The sequence below is a fragment of the Physeter macrocephalus genome, chromosome 4, assembly GCF_002837175.3.
Source record: "Physeter macrocephalus isolate SW-GA chromosome 4, ASM283717v5, whole genome shotgun sequence".
Classification (NCBI taxonomy): Eukaryota; Metazoa; Chordata; class Mammalia; order Artiodactyla; family Physeteridae; genus Physeter; species Physeter macrocephalus.
The window spans coordinates 55,120,628-55,139,305 of record NC_041217.1 but is presented as its reverse complement, the minus strand read 5'-3'; the positions used below and the strand labels follow the sequence as shown (position 1 = coordinate 55,139,305).

The 18,678-nt window shown below is 36.0% G+C and overlaps 1 protein-coding gene across 5 annotated transcripts in view; it reads right to left on the bottom strand.

The window, feature by feature from the left end:
- AKT3 (AKT serine/threonine kinase 3) overlaps positions 1-18,678 on the bottom strand; it is a 397,960-nt gene that overhangs the window by 212,424 nt on the left and 166,858 nt on the right. For all 5 annotated transcript variants that reach the window (XM_055084208.1, XM_024133623.3, XM_055084209.1 and 2 more), the window contains one exon: positions 4,848-4,959. In XM_055084208.1, coding sequence (XP_054940183.1) covers positions 4,848-4,959 — 112 coding nt within the window. The remainder of the gene's footprint in view (positions 1-4,847; positions 4,960-18,678) is intronic.

Below are 18,678 nucleotides of genomic sequence, written 5' to 3'. Positions count from 1 at the left end.
CCACAGCCAACATCATCCTCAATGGTGAAAAACTGAAACCATTTCCACTAAGATCAGGAACAAGACAAGGTTGCCCACTCTCACCACTGTTATTCAACATAGTTTTGGAAGTTCTATCCACAGCAATCAGAGAAGAAAGGGGAATAAAAGGAATCCAAATCAGAAAAGAAGAAGTAAAGCTGTTACTGTTTGCAGATGACATGAGACTATGCATAGAGAATCCTAAAGATGCTACCAGAAAACTACTAGAGCTAATCAATGAATTTGGTAAAGTAGCAGGATACAAAATTAATGCACAGAAATCTCTGGCATTCTTATACACTAATGATGAAAAATCTGAGAGTGAAATTAAGAAAACACTCCCATTTACCATTGCAACAAAAAGAATAAAATATCTAGGAATAAACCTACCTAAGGAGACAAAAGACCTGTATGCAGAAAATTATAAGACACTGATGAAAGAAATTAAAGATGATACAAATAGGTGGAGAGATATACCATGTTGTTGGAATGGAAGAATCAACATTTTGAAAATAACTCAACTCCCCAAAGCAATCTACAGATTCAATGCAATCCCTATCAAACTACCACTGGCATTTTTTACAGAACTAGAACAAAAAATTTCACAATTTGTATGGAAACACAAAAGACCCCGAATAGCCAAAGCAATCTTGAGAACAAAAAATGGAGCTGGAGGAATCAGGCTCCCTGACTTCAGACTATACTACAAGGCTACAGTAATCAAGACAGTATGGTACTGGCACAAAAACAGAAATATAGATCAATGGAACAGGATAGAAAGCCCAGAGATAAACCCACACACATATGGTCACCTTATCTTTGATAAAGGAGGGAAGGATATACAGTGGAGAAAAGACAGCCTCTTCAATAAGTGGTGCTGGGAAAACTGGACAGCTACATGTAAAAGTATGAAATTAGAACAATCCCTAACACCACACACAAGAATAAACTCAAAATGGGTTAAAGACCTAAATGTAAGGCCAGACACTATCAAACTCTTAGAGGAAAACATAGGCAGAACACTCTATGGCATAAATCACAGCAGGATCCTTTTGGACCCATCTCCTAGAGAAATGCAAATAAAAACAAAAAAAAACAAATGGGACCTAATGAAACTTAAAAGCTTTTGCACAGCAAAGGATACCATAAACAAGACCAAAAGACAACCCTCAGAACGAGAGAAAATATTTGCAAATGAAGCAACTGACAAAGGATTCATATCCAAAATTTAGAAGCCACACATGCAGCTCAATACCAAAAAACAGACAACCCAATCCAAAAATGGCCAGCAGAACTAAATAGACATATCTCCAAAGAAGAGACACAGATTGCCAACAAACACATGAGAGAAATGCTCAACATCATTAATCATTAGAGAAATGCCAACCCAAACTACAATGAGGTATCATCTCACACCGGTCAGAATGGCCATCATCAAAAACTCTAGAAACAATAAATGCTGTAGAGGGTGTGCAGAAAAGGGAACACTCTTGCACTGCTGCTGGGAATGTCAATTGATACAGCCACAATGGAGAACACTATGGAGTTTCCCTAAAAAACTACAAATAGAACTACCATACGAACCCGCAATCCCACTACCTGGCATATACCCTGAGAAAACCATAATTCAAAAAGAGTCATGTACCAAAATGTTCATTGCAGCTCTATTTACGATAGCCAGGACATGGAAGCATGTTAAGTGTCCATCAACAGATGAATGGATAAAGAAGATGTGGCACATATATACGATGGAATATTACTCAGCCACAAAAAGAAATGAAACGGAGTTATTTGTAATGAGGTGGATAGAACTGGAGTCTGTCATACAGAGTGAAGTAAGTCAAGAGGACCAAAAAAATATCGTATGCTAACACATATATATGGAATCTAAGGAAAAAAAATGTCATGAAGACATATATACACTACCAAACGTAGGGTGGATAGCTAGTGGGAAGCAGCCGCATGGCACAGGGAGATCAGCTAGGTGGTTTGTGACCACCTAGATGGGTGGGATAGGCAGGGTCGGAGGGAGGGAGACGCAAGAGGGAAGAGATATGGGAACATATGTATATGTATAACTGATTCACTTTGTTGTAAAGCAGAAACTAACACACCATTGTAAAGCAATTATACTCTAGGAAAGATGTTAAAAAAGAAAGAAAAGACTGTGAGAATGTGGAGAAATCGGAACCCTTGTGCACTGCTGATGGGAATATAAAATGGCACAGCCACTATGGAAAACACTATGGAAGCTCCTCAAAAGATTAATTAACACAGGAGTTTGGGATTAACAGGTACAAACTACTATATGTAAAATACATAACCAATAAGGACCTACTATATAGCACAGGGAACTACACTCAGTATTTTATAATAACCTATAAGGGAAAAGAATCTGAAAAAAAATAGATTTATATATATAACTGAATCACTTTGCTGTATACCTGAAACTAACACAACAGTGTAAATCAACTATACTTCAGTTTAAAAAAATTTTTAATTAAAAAATTTTAAAATAAAACTACCCTATGATCCAGCAATCTACTTCCAGGTATTTATCCCAAAGAATTGAAATCAGGATCTCTAAGAGATATTTGTACTCCCCTGTTCACTGCAGTATTATTCAAAATATCTAAGTGGTGGAAACAACCTAAATGTTCACTGATGGTTGAATGGATAAAGAAAATATGGTATAAACATACAATGGAACATTATAATCTTAAAAAAAAGAAGGGAATCCTGTCATATGCTACAACATGGACGTTATGCTAAGTGAAATGAAACAATCACGGAAAGACAAATATTGTATGCTTCCACTTATATGAGGTATCTATAAGGTGAGGTAGTCAAACTCATAGAAGTAGAAAGTAGAATGGTGGTTGACAGATGTGGGAGAGGGAAATGGGGAGTTGCTATTCAGTGGTATGGAGGTTCAGCCATGCAAGATGAAAAAGTTATAGAGATCTGCTCTACAGTAATGTGCATATAGTTTATAATACTATACCATAACTTAAAAATTTGTTATGTAGATTTCATATTATGTTTTTAATCAAAACTTTTAGGGCTTCCCTGGTGGCGTAGTGGTTGAGAGTCTGCCTACTGATGCAGGAGACACAGGTTCGTGCCCCGTTCCGGGAGGATCCCACATGCCGTGGAGCAGCTGGGCCCGTAAGCCATGGCTGCTGAGCCTGCGCGTCTGGAGCCTGTGCTCTGCAACAGGAGAGGCCACAGCAGTGAGAGGCCCATGTACCGCCAAAAAAAAAGAAAAAAAAAGACTTTTAAAGAATGTACTAAAAAAGCTGAGACTATTTTGAGAAACTAGTAATAATTATTAAGATATGGCTTAAGTCCAGCTTTGCCAACATAAATGGCAAAATTAATGTTTCAATGGGATGTTATAAATCCACTAAGAAAAATATTTTCAAAGACTATATAGTGACATGGGAAAAGTTCCGTTCATTCAGCCAGTCAACAAGTACTATATTGGACCTTGGACTGCGTGCTAAAGATAAAATAATGAGCAAGGAAGATATGATACTTGCTAGTCAAGAATCTTATAGTCAAGTGAGAAAGGCAAACAAAGATTACAGTGGAGATATACTTGATACAAAGGATACGAGGAGATAACTAAGTAGATAGCAAGGGAGTCCTACCTCTTCTATAAGAGTCAGAGAATGTTTTGTATGAAATGTGACATTTTAAGCTCAGATCTGAAAGATACATGGTAACTAGCCCAACAATGGTTATGGGTGGAGACATAAGCAAACTGAGGATCCAGCACATAGAAATGGCCAGGGAAGACAAGGATGCATGGGGAGGGAGGACATACCAAATTTTATGTATACCAAAGACCTAAATATATCTGCACAGAGTAAGACTGGAAGTATATAAAAGAAAATATTATCAGTCCCTAACTCTGGTTGTAGAATTAGAATTCTGAGTAAATTTTCATTCTTTTCTATTTTTCTTCTTTTCTATATTTCCTGAAGTAATTCATCATACATTACTGTTTACTATTTATTGACAAAAAGAGTATTATTAAAATAATACTTTACTATTTACTACATTTGGGGAAGAAGTTGTTTTTGTTTTAAATCTTAGACAAGTCTCTTAGGACCTAATTTATTCATTTGGAAAATAAGGCTAATAACATTTAACTTCACAAAGTTTCTGATTTGGATCATATATGATAACATGTAGAAAAGTGATTTTGTGGTTATTGGACCTAACTCAGTATCAGAGCCACCCAATAAAAGGTATTAAGGCAGAATTGGAGGATAGTAGATCAGGAGGATGAAATGTGGGCCTGATGAAGTTGGTGTGCTAGTTACTAACATTTTGCCAACCCCCTCTTTAGCAGTGATGATAGTCAATGCCAATCAAGCACGATTTTTTTTTTTCCTCACTGAGCTTAGACCCAATCTCAGATTCCTTCTTAGCATAACACTCCAGGAAGTCACTTGCATAATGGCACACTACTTGAAACCTTTTGCCATCATCAGGCTTAGAATTCCAAATATGAACACAATCAATTACATAATTTTTAAAAGGTAGCTTGGTGATTAAAATGCCCTCTTTAATTTACATTTTAACTTTTAAATGCTCTATTTTCTGTTAAAAAGTACATCTTATAGCACTTCTAGAGGTTTTGATTTAGTATTTTTGTAATCCTGTCATTTATCTGTTATACCAGAAACAGAATAATCAGGGGACTACAGCATTTTACAACTATATTTACAGATATTTACAAGTGGTCAAGTCAGATACATATACACCTTTTGACTGATTGTCACTTTTTCACAAAATGGAAAAAATGAGTTTCTTACCTTTCCTCTGGAGTGTCTACATGAAATGTTCTCTCTATAACAGTGGTCCACTGGAGACATCTGATAATAAATGTGTTTGGCTTTGGTCGTTCTGTTTTCATTAACTGGCATTCTAGAAATAAAATAAAATGTCTCTTTGAATATACTTATATTTAAACCAAGAAGTAAACAGTTGAGAAGTACAGAGCTCTATTCTAAACAAACCACTGCAACCTCACAGATTTCTATGGATCTCCACTCAAGGCTGTTTGTTCATAACCTAAGTTCAGTATTCCTTTCCAATCCATCACCCATTCTGGTCACATGCTCTATTAACCAGCCAAATTGGACTATTAAACTTTCCTTAAATACATCTTGCTCTTTCCTCTATCTATACCTTTGATCCAGCTACTACTACTATTTGGAATGTTTTCCATTTATTTTACCCCTAACCATATGTAATCCCCAACAGCCAAAAGAATACCTGTCCTTTAAGTCCAGATCAAATTCTACTCCTTTTATAACAACCTGGTCCTAGACTGACCATTCCCCAAGCTATATTCTCATAACATTCTCACTACATTCTCCACTCTACATTCTCATTATTTATTATTGTACCCCTCATTTTTCACTTAGCGTAGAGTATCTTATATTACTATTTATCTTTTTTAAGAAGGTATCCTTATCCCTACCTAGATTATAAGCCTTTGACAGTATGCACCCCCTAAAACGCTTAGTAATCTATAGCACCTAGAGCCAGTCAGTCAGAAGTGATAAATTCTGTCAGCAATTATCTATATCTAGGAAGACTACAAAGGAACATAGTATAGTGGCTAAAAGTATGGATTTCAACACTACTGTGCCTGGATTCAACTTTTTTCCCTACCATTAACGATGCAAGCTTGGACAAGTCAATTAATTTCTCTGGTCTTCAAGTATTAAATGGGAAGCAGTAAGAGTACCTACATCATAAAATTGATGTAGGGATTAATAATACATAATTGTAATACTTAGCGTAGTGTGTGACACACAGTAAGTTTTCAATAAATGTTAGCTGCTATTATTAGGTGTACACCTGAGCTACATTGCAAAGGATTTCTGGTATTGGACAACAAGAGAAAATAGGATAGGGCTGTCTGCTGACACTGCAGCAGACAGTGTTGTTGAGGAAATGCACTGCACTCTCTCTTTAGGGCCTTTTGTCTAGTTGTGCCTTCTGCCAGGCATTCTTCCCCTCACACAACCCCACAGTTAACTCCTCACCTCCTTCAAGTCTTAAATCAATTCTAACCTTCATATTGAAGCCTACCTCAACCATGCCACTCAGTACTGAAATCTGCATCCTTTACCCAGGACTCCCCAACTCCTCTTACCTGCTTTACTGTTTATTTCCCATAGCATGTTTCCATCTTTGTATATATGAGATGACTAACTTAATATCTTTCTTATTTACTGTCTGTTTCTTCAACTAGAATATAAGCTCTACTAATATATTGTTATCACCAAGAACTAACATATAGCACTCAATAAGTATTTTCCAAGTGAGTGAATTCTGACATTAATAATCCAACAAGAAGGTAATTTTGATGATACAGGAAAGAGGAGAAAATTTCTGGAGCAACTTCCCTATATAGTCAAAAAGGGATAGGATTCCCTGAACAACTAGAGGGCTGGCTGTAGTCAGGAGTATAGAGAGTTTAGTGATGCAACAGGAGAGAAGATAGGGTAAAGGACCCCAGAGCTGGTAGAAATTATTTGCTCATTGCTTCTACTTTTTCAATGAATTAGGATGTAAAGCCATCCTTAAGAATAAGGTTGGAAGAGGATGCACTGGGGCTCTGAGAAAAGAGAAGATATATAATAGCCTTCTAGGAGCAAACAGACTAGGGAAATATCCATGACTGCTAAACAGCATTAAGGGTCCAATGGAATTTAATGATTAAGAATATTTTTTTTTTTTTTTTTTTTTTTTTTTTTTTTTTTTTTGCGGAACGTGGGCCTCTCGCTATTGTGGCCTCTCTCATTGTGGAGCACAGGCTCCGGACGTGCAGGCCCAGCGGCCATGGCTCACAGGCCCAGCCGCTCCATGGCATGCAAGATTCTCCCAGACTGGGGCATGAACCCATGTCCCCTGCATCAGCAGGAGGACTCTCAACCACTGCGCCACCAGGGAAGCCCTGATTAAGAATTTAAAGTACCACCAGGGATCATGGTTGTATATTTTTCCCCAGATAACTTCAGTTACATGGGTGCAGATGGGGAATACAAAGGATTGCATTTAAGCAAAGCTATAATTTAACTAAGTAAGTTTGAAAATGCAAGAAAGTGAAACAGAATACAGGATGTAAGACAAGAGAGTGGTTTAGATAATCAACTAAGGAACTAAAAACGGGTAAGGAGGGAAGTGAGAACCTGGTGGTATGTAAAATAATGAAAAGGTAATAGAATCGACAGATCATAAAATCCATCCTTTCACTGTTCAATACTTAACGTTACATGCTTTCTGAAATATGAATGTTAAAAAAATCAAATATAGTATGCCAATTTATATTTTTTGTTTGAAATACAAGTTTTAAAATACCAAAGATATTATACTAATTTACACCAATAAAGAACCACATAATTTCCCCCAACTTAATCTGCCTATAAGGTACAGACTCAATCTGATTCTTTGAAGCCCATTGTTCCTTCCTGTTTCCTTCTTTATAAAATTCCTGTCAAGCTTCCAGCCAATGGTTCACTATACTGTCTTGCAGACGTTTAATTAATGTTAATTTGATGTCCTAGCTAGATGAATTACTTAAAAGTTAGGAATTATGTGTATGACTCTTCCTCACAGCACCTACAGCAGCGACAGCACATAAGGGTACACAGTAAATACCTGATGATTGAGTAATTGACCCATTGGTGTTTTTTGTTTTTGTTTTTTGTGGCCTTGCCACGTGCCTTGTGGGAACATAGTTCCCCAATCAGGGATCATTGAACCCATAGCCCCCGCAGTGGAAGCACAGAGTCCTAACCACTGGACCACCAGGGAATTCCTGCCAATTGGCTTTTAATGTAAAGAATGGAGAACAGACACTTAAAAAGAGGGACAGTCCTGACAGAAATACTCGAGAGTGAACCATGGAGTAAAGGGACACAGGAAGAACAGAAAAGGAAAGAAAGAATGCCCACTCTAAGGTTCACCTATTTCAGTTTTACTTAAGTTTTCCATTGTGGTGATGTCAAGATAATTAAGATAATAGGCTTTAGAATACCAGATTCAAAGCTAGCCTTTATCACACACTATCAGCTATTATTACCCAAGGCAAAGTACATTAAGCCCCAAGATTTTCTCATCTTTAAAAGCACTATGAGGAATTAAAGTAAACTTTAAAAGAAGCATATTTTCAACACTACACCGAAATGAAGTTTAAATGCTATAATCTAAAGAACTTCTTTTTTTTTTTTTTTTTTTTTCGGTACACGGGCCTCTCACTGTTGTGGCCTCTCCCGTTGTGGAGCACAGGCTCCGGACGCGCAGGCTCGGCGGCCATGGCTCACGGGCCCAGCCGCTCCGCGGCATGTGGGATCCTCCCTGACCGGGGCACGAACCCGTGTCCCCTGCATCGGCAGGAGGACTCTCAACCACTGCGCCACCAAGGAAGCCCTAAAGAACTTCTTAATGCTATAAATGTAAAAGCTATTTAAAATACTATGTATGAGATTCTAAGTGGTTATTAATTACTGCAATTTACGAAAAGGAAAATAAAAGTGATTACCATTCCCAAGCAGACTACTAAAAAGTAACGTTTAGAAAAGAATAAAATATTTGTATTTATGCATATAATTGTTTTGGAAAAATATTAAAATAATAATGAAATGACATAAGTGGTTATTCACAACATACTTGTTTTGACTAAATATGCTAAGTATTCATGAATCAACAACATATATGAAATGCCAATTATGGGCCAAGCACCAGATTCTGGACATAGTAAGTGAGAAAAATGAGTAAGAAACTCTACAAGCTTACCGCACATACTAAGCTCTATTTTTAATCATTCTGTGTAATTATAAAGTAATATTCTAATAAAGGTATAAAGGTTTTAATCAGGTCCTCCTGAAACCTCTAGCTCAACAAAAATGTTACATGTAGTTATGGACATGAAGAAAAGAAATAAACCTATATGTTTACAGGTTTCAGTATGAAATAGTCTGTAAATCAATCTAACTTCTAAATAATACCCATTAGATTGAAACTATATAAGAGAGAAGTGGCTACCAAAAGGCAGTCCACAATATTCAAGTGACAGTTGAGTCAACATCAGGAGAAGAGAATATTCTACCACAATGCCTCAGGGTTTACTGCTGTGCATAAACAGATATAATTAACGAGCTGATCCAAACTGAAAACAGTTGAAACTTTAAATTAACATTAAAATAGCTGAGCCAGTAAACAGAAACACTTTGGGTTCTTTCATGTTAGCCATAAGATGGAAACATGAACACATCATACAGTTCTCTCTAAAATGAAGAAAAATATGCACACATCATACAGTTCTCTCTAAAATGAAGAAAAATATGCCATGAAAGTTTTCAGGACATGGTGCATATCTGAAAACACTTATTTTGAAGAGAATTATTAAAAGGGACAGGGTTAATAAATAGGCTGGCCAATACTTCTTTAGAAGAATATTTTCCTTTTTATTATGTAAAGATTCCTAACTCAAGGTAGGACAAATTATTTTTTGTTTAAGTAGAAATTTTGGATAGAGATTCTAAAAAGCTATTAACCAAATGATTATCTATGACTTCTGGAACAATTTAATATGCAGGAATAAAGCAAGCATTCTTAGATAAAATGTCAGGTAGGTAGCTTTTATTATATCATAACCCATTATATTTTTCTTTTTTCAAAAAATTTTTATTTTATATTGGAGTACAGTTGATTAACAATGATGTGTTAGTTACAGGTGTACAGCAAAGTGATTCAGTTATACACATAAGTATATATTCTTTTTCAAATTCTTTTCCCACTTAGATTATTACAGAATATTGAGCTGAGTTCCCTGTATTATACAGTAGGTCCTTGTTGGTTATCTATTTTAAATTTAGTAGTGTACATGTCAATCCCAAACTCCCAATCTATCCCTCCCCCCACCCCACCCATTCCCTCTGGTAACCATAAATTCATTCTCCAAGTCTGTGAGTGTTTCTGTTTTGTAAATAACTTCATTTGTACCATTTTTTTCTAGATTCTGCATATAAGTGGTATCATATGGTATTTGACTTTCTCAGAATGACTTCACTTAGTGTGGTAATCTCCAGGTCCATCCATGTTGCTACAAATGGCATTTTTTCATTCTTTTTAATGGCTGAGTAATATTCCATTGTATACATGTACATCTTCTTTATCCATTCATCTGCCAATGAACATTTAGGTTGCTTCCATGTTTGGCTATTGTAAACAGCATTGCAATGAATATTGGGGAGGATGTATCCTTTCAAACCGTGGTTTTCTCTGAATATATATCCAGGAGTGGGATTGCTGGATCATATGGTAGCTCTATTCTTAGTTTTGAAAGAAACCTCCATACTGTTCTCCATAGTGCTTGTACCAATTTATGTTCCCATCAACAGTGTAGGAGGGTTCCCTTTTCTCCACACCCTCTCCAGCATCTATTGTTTGTAGACTTTTTAACGATGAACATTCTGACTGGTGTGAGGTGGTATCTCACTGTAGTTTTTGTTTGCATTTCTCTAATACTTAGTGATGTTGAGAATCTTTTCATGTGCCTCCCAGCCATCTGTATGTCTTCTTTGGAGAAATGTCTATTTAGGTCTTTGGCCAGTTTTTTGATTGGGTTGTTTGTTTTTTTGGTATTGAGCTGCATGTGCTGTTTGTAAATTTTGGAGATTAATCCTTTGTCAGTCACATCATTTGAAAATATTTTCTCCCATTCTGTGGGTTGTCATTTAGTTGTCTATGGTCTCACTGTTGTGGCCTCTCCCGTTGTGGAGCACAGGCTCCGGACGCGCAGGCTCGGCGGCCATGGCTCACGGGCCCAGCCGCTCCGCGGCATGTGGGATCCTCCCTGACCGGGGCACGAACCCGTGTCCCCTGCATCGGCAGGAGGACTCTCAACCACTGCGCCACCAAGGAAGCCCTAAAGAACTTCTTAATGCTATAAATGTAAAAGCTATTTAAAATACTATGTATGAGATTCTAAGTGGTTATTAATTACTGCAATTTACGAAAAGGAAAATAAAAGTGATTACCATTCCCAAGCAGACTACTAAAAAGTAACGTTTAGAAAAGAATAAAATATTTGTATTTATGCATATAATTGTTTTGGAAAAATATTAATAATGAAATGACATAAGTAGTTATTCACAACATACTTGTTTTGACTAAATATGCTAAGTATTCATGAATCAACAACATATATGAAATGCCAATTATGGGCCAAGCACCAGATTCTGGACATAGTAAGTGAGAAAAATGAGTAAGAAACTCTACAAGCTTACCGCACATACTAAGCTCTATTTTTAATCATTCTGTGTAATTATAAAGTAATATTCTAATAAAGGTATAAAGGTTTTAATCAGGTCCTCCTGAAACCTCTAGCTCAACAAAAATGTTACATGTAGTTATGGACATGAAGAAAAGAAATAAACCTATATGTTTACAGGTTTCAGTATGAAATAGTCTGTAAATCAATCTAACTTCTAAATAATACCCATTAGATTGAAACTATATAAGAGAGAAGTGGCTACCAAAAGGCAGTCCACAATATTCAAGTGACAGTTGAGTCAACATCAGGAGAAGAGAATATTCTACCACAATGCCTCAGGGTTTACTGCTGTGCATAAACAGATATAATTAACGAGCTGATCCAAACTGAAAACAGTTGAAACTTTAAATTAACATTAAAATAGCTGAGCCAGTAAACAGAAACACTTTGGGTTCTTTCATGTTAGCCATAAGATGGAAACATGAACACATCATACAGTTCTCTCTAAAATGAAGAAAAATATGCCATGAAAGTTTTCAGGACATGGTGCATATCTGAAAACACTTATTTTGAAGAGAATTATTAAAAGGGACAGGGTTAATAAATAGGCTGGCCAATACTTCTTTAGAAGAATATTTTCCTTTTTATTATGTAAAGATTCCTAACTCAAGGTAGGACAAATTATTTTTTGTTTAAGTAGAAATTTTGGATAGAGATTCTAAAAAGCTATTAACCAAATGATTATCTATGACTTCTGGAACAATTTAATATGCAGGAATAAAGCAAGCATTCTTAGATAAAATGTCAGGTAGGTAGCTTTTATTATATCATAACCCATTATATTTTTCTTTTTTCAAAAAATTTTTATTTTATATTGGAGTACAGTTGATTAACAATGATGTGTTAGTTACAGGTGTACAGCAAAGTGATTCAGTTATACACATAAGTATATATTCTTTTTCAAATTCTTTTCCCACTTAGATTATTACAGAATATTGAGCTGAGTTCCCTGTATTATACAGTAGGTCCTTGTTGGTTATCTATTTTAAATTTAGTAGTGTACATGTCAATCCCAAACTCCCAATCTATCCCTCCCCCCACCCCACCCATTCCCTCTGGTAACCATAAATTCATTCTCCAAGTCTGTGAGTGTTTCTGTTTTGTAAATAACTTCATTTGTATCATTTTTTTCTAGATTCTGCATATAAGTGATATCATATGGTATTTGACTTTCTCAGAATGACTTCACTTAGTGTGGTAATCTCCAGGTCCATCCATGTTGCTACAAATGGCATTTTTTCATTCTTTTTAATGGCTGAGTAATATTCCATTGTATACATGTACCACATCTTCTTTATCCATTCATCTGCCAATGAACATTTAGGTTGCTTCCATGTTTGGCTATTGTAAACAGCATTGCAATGAATATTGGGGAGGATGTATCCTTTCAAACCGTGGTTTTCTCTGAATATATATCCAGGAGTGGGATTGCTGGATCATATGGTAGCTCTATTCTTAGTTTTGAAAGAAACCTCCATACTGTTCTCCATAGTGCTTGTACCAATTTATGTTCCCATCAACAGTGTAGGAGGGTTCCCTTTTCTCCACACCCTCTCCAGCATCTATTGTTTGTAGACTTTTTAACGATGAACATTCTGACTGGTGTGAGGTGGTATCTCACTGTAGTTTTTGTTTGCATTTCTCTAATACTTAGTGATGTTGAGAATCTTTTCATGTGCCTCCCAGCCATCTGTATGTCTTCTTTGGAGAAATGTCTATTTAGGTCTTTGGCCAGTTTTTTGATTGGGTTGTTTGTTTTTTTGGTATTGAGCTGCATGTGCTGTTTGTAAATTTTGGAGATTAATCCTTTGTCAGTCACATCATTTGAAAATATTTTCTCCCATTCTGTGGGTTGTCATTTAGTTGTCTATGGTTTGCTTTCCTGTGCAAAAGCTTTTGAGTATAATTACGTTCCATTTGTTTATCTGTTTTTCTTTCCATCACTCTGGGCAAAGGATTGAAAAAGATTTTGCTGTGATTTATGTCAGAGTGTTCTGCTTATGTTTTCTTCTAAGAGTATTATAGTATCAGGTCTTAATTTAGGTCTTTGATCCATTTTGAGTTTATTTTTGTGTATGGTGTTAAAGAATGTTCTAATTTCATTTTTGTACATGTAGCTGTCTAGTTTTCCCGGCACCATTTATTGAGACTATCTTTTCTCCATTGTATACTCTTGCCTCCTTTGTCACAGATTAACTGACCATAGGTGCATGCATTTATTTGTGAGTTTTCTATCCTGTTCCATTGATCTATCTGTCTGTTTTTGTGCAGTAACATACTATTTTGATGACTGTAGCTTTGTAGTATAGTCTGAACTCAGGAAGCCTGATTCCTCCAGCTTCCTTTTTCTTTCTCAAGATTGCTTTGGCAGGCCTTTCCTGGTAGCCCAGTGGTTAAGACTCCATGCTCCCAATGCAGGGGGCCCTGGTTGAATCCCTAGACAGGAAACTAGATCCCGCATGCCGTAACTAAAGATCCCGCATGCCGCAACAAAGATCTCGCATGCCGCAACTAAAAAAGATCCTGCATGCCACAACAAAGATCTCACACATGGCAACGAAGATCCCGCATGCTGTGACTAAGACCTGGCACATCCCAAAAATATTTTTAAAAATGATTGCTTTGGCTATCCAGGGTCTTTTTTGTCTCCATACAAATTTTAACACATTATTGACTGGGGGATTTTGGCAGAAACTAATGCCTGTGGCCGGCAATTTGTTATGTAAGTGAATATTTAAACACCCGCATTTGAGTAAATATCAACAACTTTTTTGCACTTAATGTATTTATTTGAAACTCTGTACATATCTTACTAAAGTATTCTAGTACTTCGTTCAAGTGTGATACGCAGTATAGCAGTCACCTCTGTGCAGAGGAACAGAACATTTATTACAAAAGAGCAGAACCTACACTTTCTGGTGGCATTTTTTAATCCTGTGGGTATTATTTCCTCTAGAATATGTTCTTTTCTTTTACCTGATAGTCAACAAGGTGGATCTTTGTGGGCGGCTCTTTTAAAAATGCCACAAGAAGGACCAGGTGCAGTACTACCACTACATTCACCAGAATGGTCAGTTACACATTATCTAGCTACTGCTAACAAAAATTGCTTGTAAGTCATTTTACTCTGTGCATTAAGGCTACAATAAATTTTAAATGCATTGAATAAACCACAATTACTCAAATAGAAACCCACTTTCTTATACCATTTTCAAGTTTTCTGGAGGATACTGAAGTTTGCCAAATATTGATCAGATCAATCAACTCCTTTCATATATTTATTATACTCTAATATACAAGTGGGCTTAGTTATCTGATGACCAATCCTCCTGTCTTCCTTTCCTGTAGATGCTATGGAGGTGTCATGAATCGTTGTCACCAGGCGGACTAACCTCTTGTCTTTCCATGTAAGAATCACGTCTCCCTCCCATGTGAATGTCATTTCTCCCCTCTGTAGATTTTTAGATTTCTCCTTTAATTGGTTTGGTAGACCAGGATTCTCTCTTATAGTCCCCAAAACTCTGGTTTTATTTTTCAACATTTCAGATGTGGACACACTGTTGTAATAACTGTCTTGGTAAATATGGTGCCACGAACCAAGATAAGGTTGTAGGACTGATAATATTGTTTCTTGCAATTTCTTTCCTTCACCTGTGTAAATCTCAAGTTTGCATATATATCAGTTTCGCATTTGCTATCCATCTTGACCGAAATTCCATATTTTGTATGTTTTCCGCGATTATAGGTTTTGAATCTGAGTCATCCTCTCCACAAGTGATGGCTCTTGTTTGGGTATACAGATGGAAAATAATCCAGAAGAGGTTTAACTTTTGAAATTCTGTCTGCAGGAAGTGGAGTTTCCAAGCTACCATTAAAGTGAAGAAATATCATTATTTGTTCCAAACTTCTTCTCATCATAATCTTTGGAAAGATAGGTGTTTCAAGTAAGGGATCAATCAACCAATATTCTTTCCAGTGTGACTTTATTTGTCCCATCAAAATTATTAATCCAAGAAACTTCTTCACGTCACTATTGGTTACATCATTCCATTTCAAAGCCTTCTCATACTTCTTATACGATTTTTCATTCTGTTCGTGATACAACTTTCTTTGAGAAGCGACCAACTTGAAAAAGTCCTTACCAAAAATTAATTCTGTTATTTCACTAACACTTTGCAGGTTATTACATTCAATACTTACACCTGACACACATGTAAAGTCTTCTAATTTCATGAAATGTTATCTTCAATCCACTTCTGTAGAAGCAAAGGAGCATTCTCCAGCACAATGGGTTTCATTTTCACTTTCTGAATCAGAATCAATTGCTAAGGTTTTTTATCTTTTTGTTGGTCTAATATTCACACTGTCTGAATCAGAACTATATTCTGAAGAAATATCATCTTCTGAGACAGTAGTATATATGACACTTGGACAATCAATTTCGGTGCATGAAATTCACCGAAGAATTTGTATTCTTCTTCACTCAAAATTTCACGATGCTTCATTTTCGAAAATTTTATGGTAATAAACGTGTTGATAATATACACAAGGTTAGAACAAAAACCTAACAGAGCAAAATGTAAATGCTAATGACAATCGTTAAGTTGTAAAATGAAACCTTGATCAACGTTAGGCTTCTAACAACTTTGCCCAGTGATATTAATTGTATTACTCTCTAAAAACGTATTGATACATCTCCAGTCAATAACATTTGGGTAACAAAACACGTACTGATAAATCTCCGGTCTATGATGTGTTAATTTTTTGTTCTAGCTTGGTAAAAAATAGTAGTTTGATAGGGATTGTATTGAATCTGTTGATTGCCTCGGGTACTATAGTCATTTTGACAATATTGGTTCTTCCAATCCAAGAAAATGGTCTATCTCTCCATCTATTTGTGTCATCTTTGATTTCTTTCATCAGCATCTTACAGTTTTTGGTGTACAGGTCTTTTGCCTCCTTAGGTAAGTTTATTCCTAGGTATTTTATTCATTTTGATACGATGGTAAATGGGATTGTTCCATTAATTTCTCTTTCTGATTTTTTGATGTTAATGTATAGAAATGCAATAGATTTCTGTGTACCAATTTTGTATCCTGCAACTTTACCAAATTCATTGAAGAACTCTAGTACTTTTCTGGTGGCATCTTTGGGATTCTCTATGTATAGTATCATGTCATCTGCAAAGAGTGACAGCTTTACTTCTTTTCTAATCTGGATTCCTTTTATTTCTTTTTCTTCTCTGATTGCCCTGCCTAGGACTTCCAAAACTATGTTGAATTGCAGTGGTGAAAGTGGACATCCTTGTCTTGTTCCTGATCTGTGAAGAAATGCTTTCAGTTTTTCACCATTGAGTATGATGTTAGCTGTAGGTTTGTCATATAAGGCCTTTATTATGTTGAGGTACGCTCCCTCTAGGCCCACTTTCTATAGAGTTTTTATCATAAATGGGTGCTGAATCTTGTCAAAAGCTTTTTCTGCATCTATTGAGATGATCATATATGGTTTTTATTCTTCGATTTGTTGATGTGGTGTATCATACTAACTGATTTGAGGACACTGAAAAATCCTTGCATCCCTTGGATAAATCCCACTTGTTCATGGTGTATAATCCTTTTAATGTATTGTCAGATTTGGATTGCTAGTACTTTTGTTGAGGATTTTTGCATCTATGTTCATCAGTGATATTGGGCTGTAATTTTTGTGTGTGTGGTCTCTTTGTCTGGTTTTGATATCATGATGATGAGTTAGGGAGTGTTCCATCCTCTGAAATTTTTTGGAATAGTTTCAGAAGGATACGTGTTAACTCTTCTCTAAATGTTTGATAGAATTTGCCTGTGAAGGCATCTAGTCCTGGACTTTTGCTTGTTGGGAGTTTTTAAAACTGTTTCAATTTCAGTACTTGTGATTGGTCTGGTCATATTTTCTGTTTCTTCCTGGTTCAGTCTTAGGAGATTGTACCTTTCTAATAATTTGTCCATTTCTTTTAGGTTATCCATTTCTTTGGCATACAGTTGCTTCTAGTAGTCTCTTAAGATCCTTTGTATTTCTTTGGTGTCTGTTGTAACTTCTCCTTTTTTATTTCTAACTTTATTGATTTGAGCCCTCTCCCCTTTTTTCTTGATGAGTCTGGCTAAAGGTTTATTAATTTTGTTCACCTTTTCAAAGAACCAGCTTTTAGTTTCACTGATCTATTATTGTCTTTGTCTCTATTTCATTTATTTCTGCTCTGATCTTTATGATCTCTTTCCTTCTACTAACTTTGGGTTTTGTTATTCTTTCTCTAGTTGCTTTAGGCATAAGGCTAGGTTGCTTATTAGAGATTTTTCTTGTTTCCTGAGGTAAGAGTGTATTGCTATAAACTTCCCTCTTAGAACTGCTTTTACTGTGTCCCATAGGTTTTGGATGATCATGCTTTTGTTTTCATTTGTCTCTAGGTATTTTTTGATTTTCTATTTGATTTCTTCAGTGATCTATTGGTTGTTTAGTAGGATATTGTTTAGCCTCCATGTGTTTCTTTATTTTACACTTTTTTTCTTGTAGTTGATTTCTAATCTCATACCATTGTTGTCAGAAGAGATGCTTGATATAATTTCAATTTTCTTGAATTTTCAACAGCTCACTTTGTGCCCCAGCATGTGAATAATCCTGGAGAATGTTCCATGTTCACTTGAGAAGAATGTGTAGTCTTCTGTTTTTGGATAGAATGCTTTATAAATATCAGTTAAGTCCATCTGGTCTAATGTGTCATTTAAGGCCTGTGTTTCCTTACTGATTTTCTGTCTGGATGATCTGTCCACTGATGAAAGTGGGGTATTAAAGCCCACCACTATTGTGTTACTGTCAATTTCTCCTTTTATGACTGTATTTACCTTATATATTGAGGTGCTCCTGTGTTGGGTGCATATATATTATCAATTGTTATATCTTCTTCTTGGATTGATCCCTTGATCACTAGGTAGTGTCCTTCTTGTCTCTTGTCTTTAAAGTCTATTTTGTCTGATATGAGTATGCTACTCCAGTTTTTTTTTTTTTTATTTCCATTTGCATGGAATATCTTTTTCCATCCTGTCACTTTCAGTTTGTATGTGTCCCTAGATCTGAAGTGGGTCTCCTGTAGATAGCATATATACGGGTCTTGCTTTTGTATCCATTCGGCCAGTCTATGTCTTTTGGTTGGAGCATTTAATCCATTTACGTTAAGGTAATTATCAATATGTATGTTCTTAATGCCATTTCATTAACTGTTTGGGGTTTGTTATTGTAGGTCTTTTTTCTTCTGTTGTGTTTCC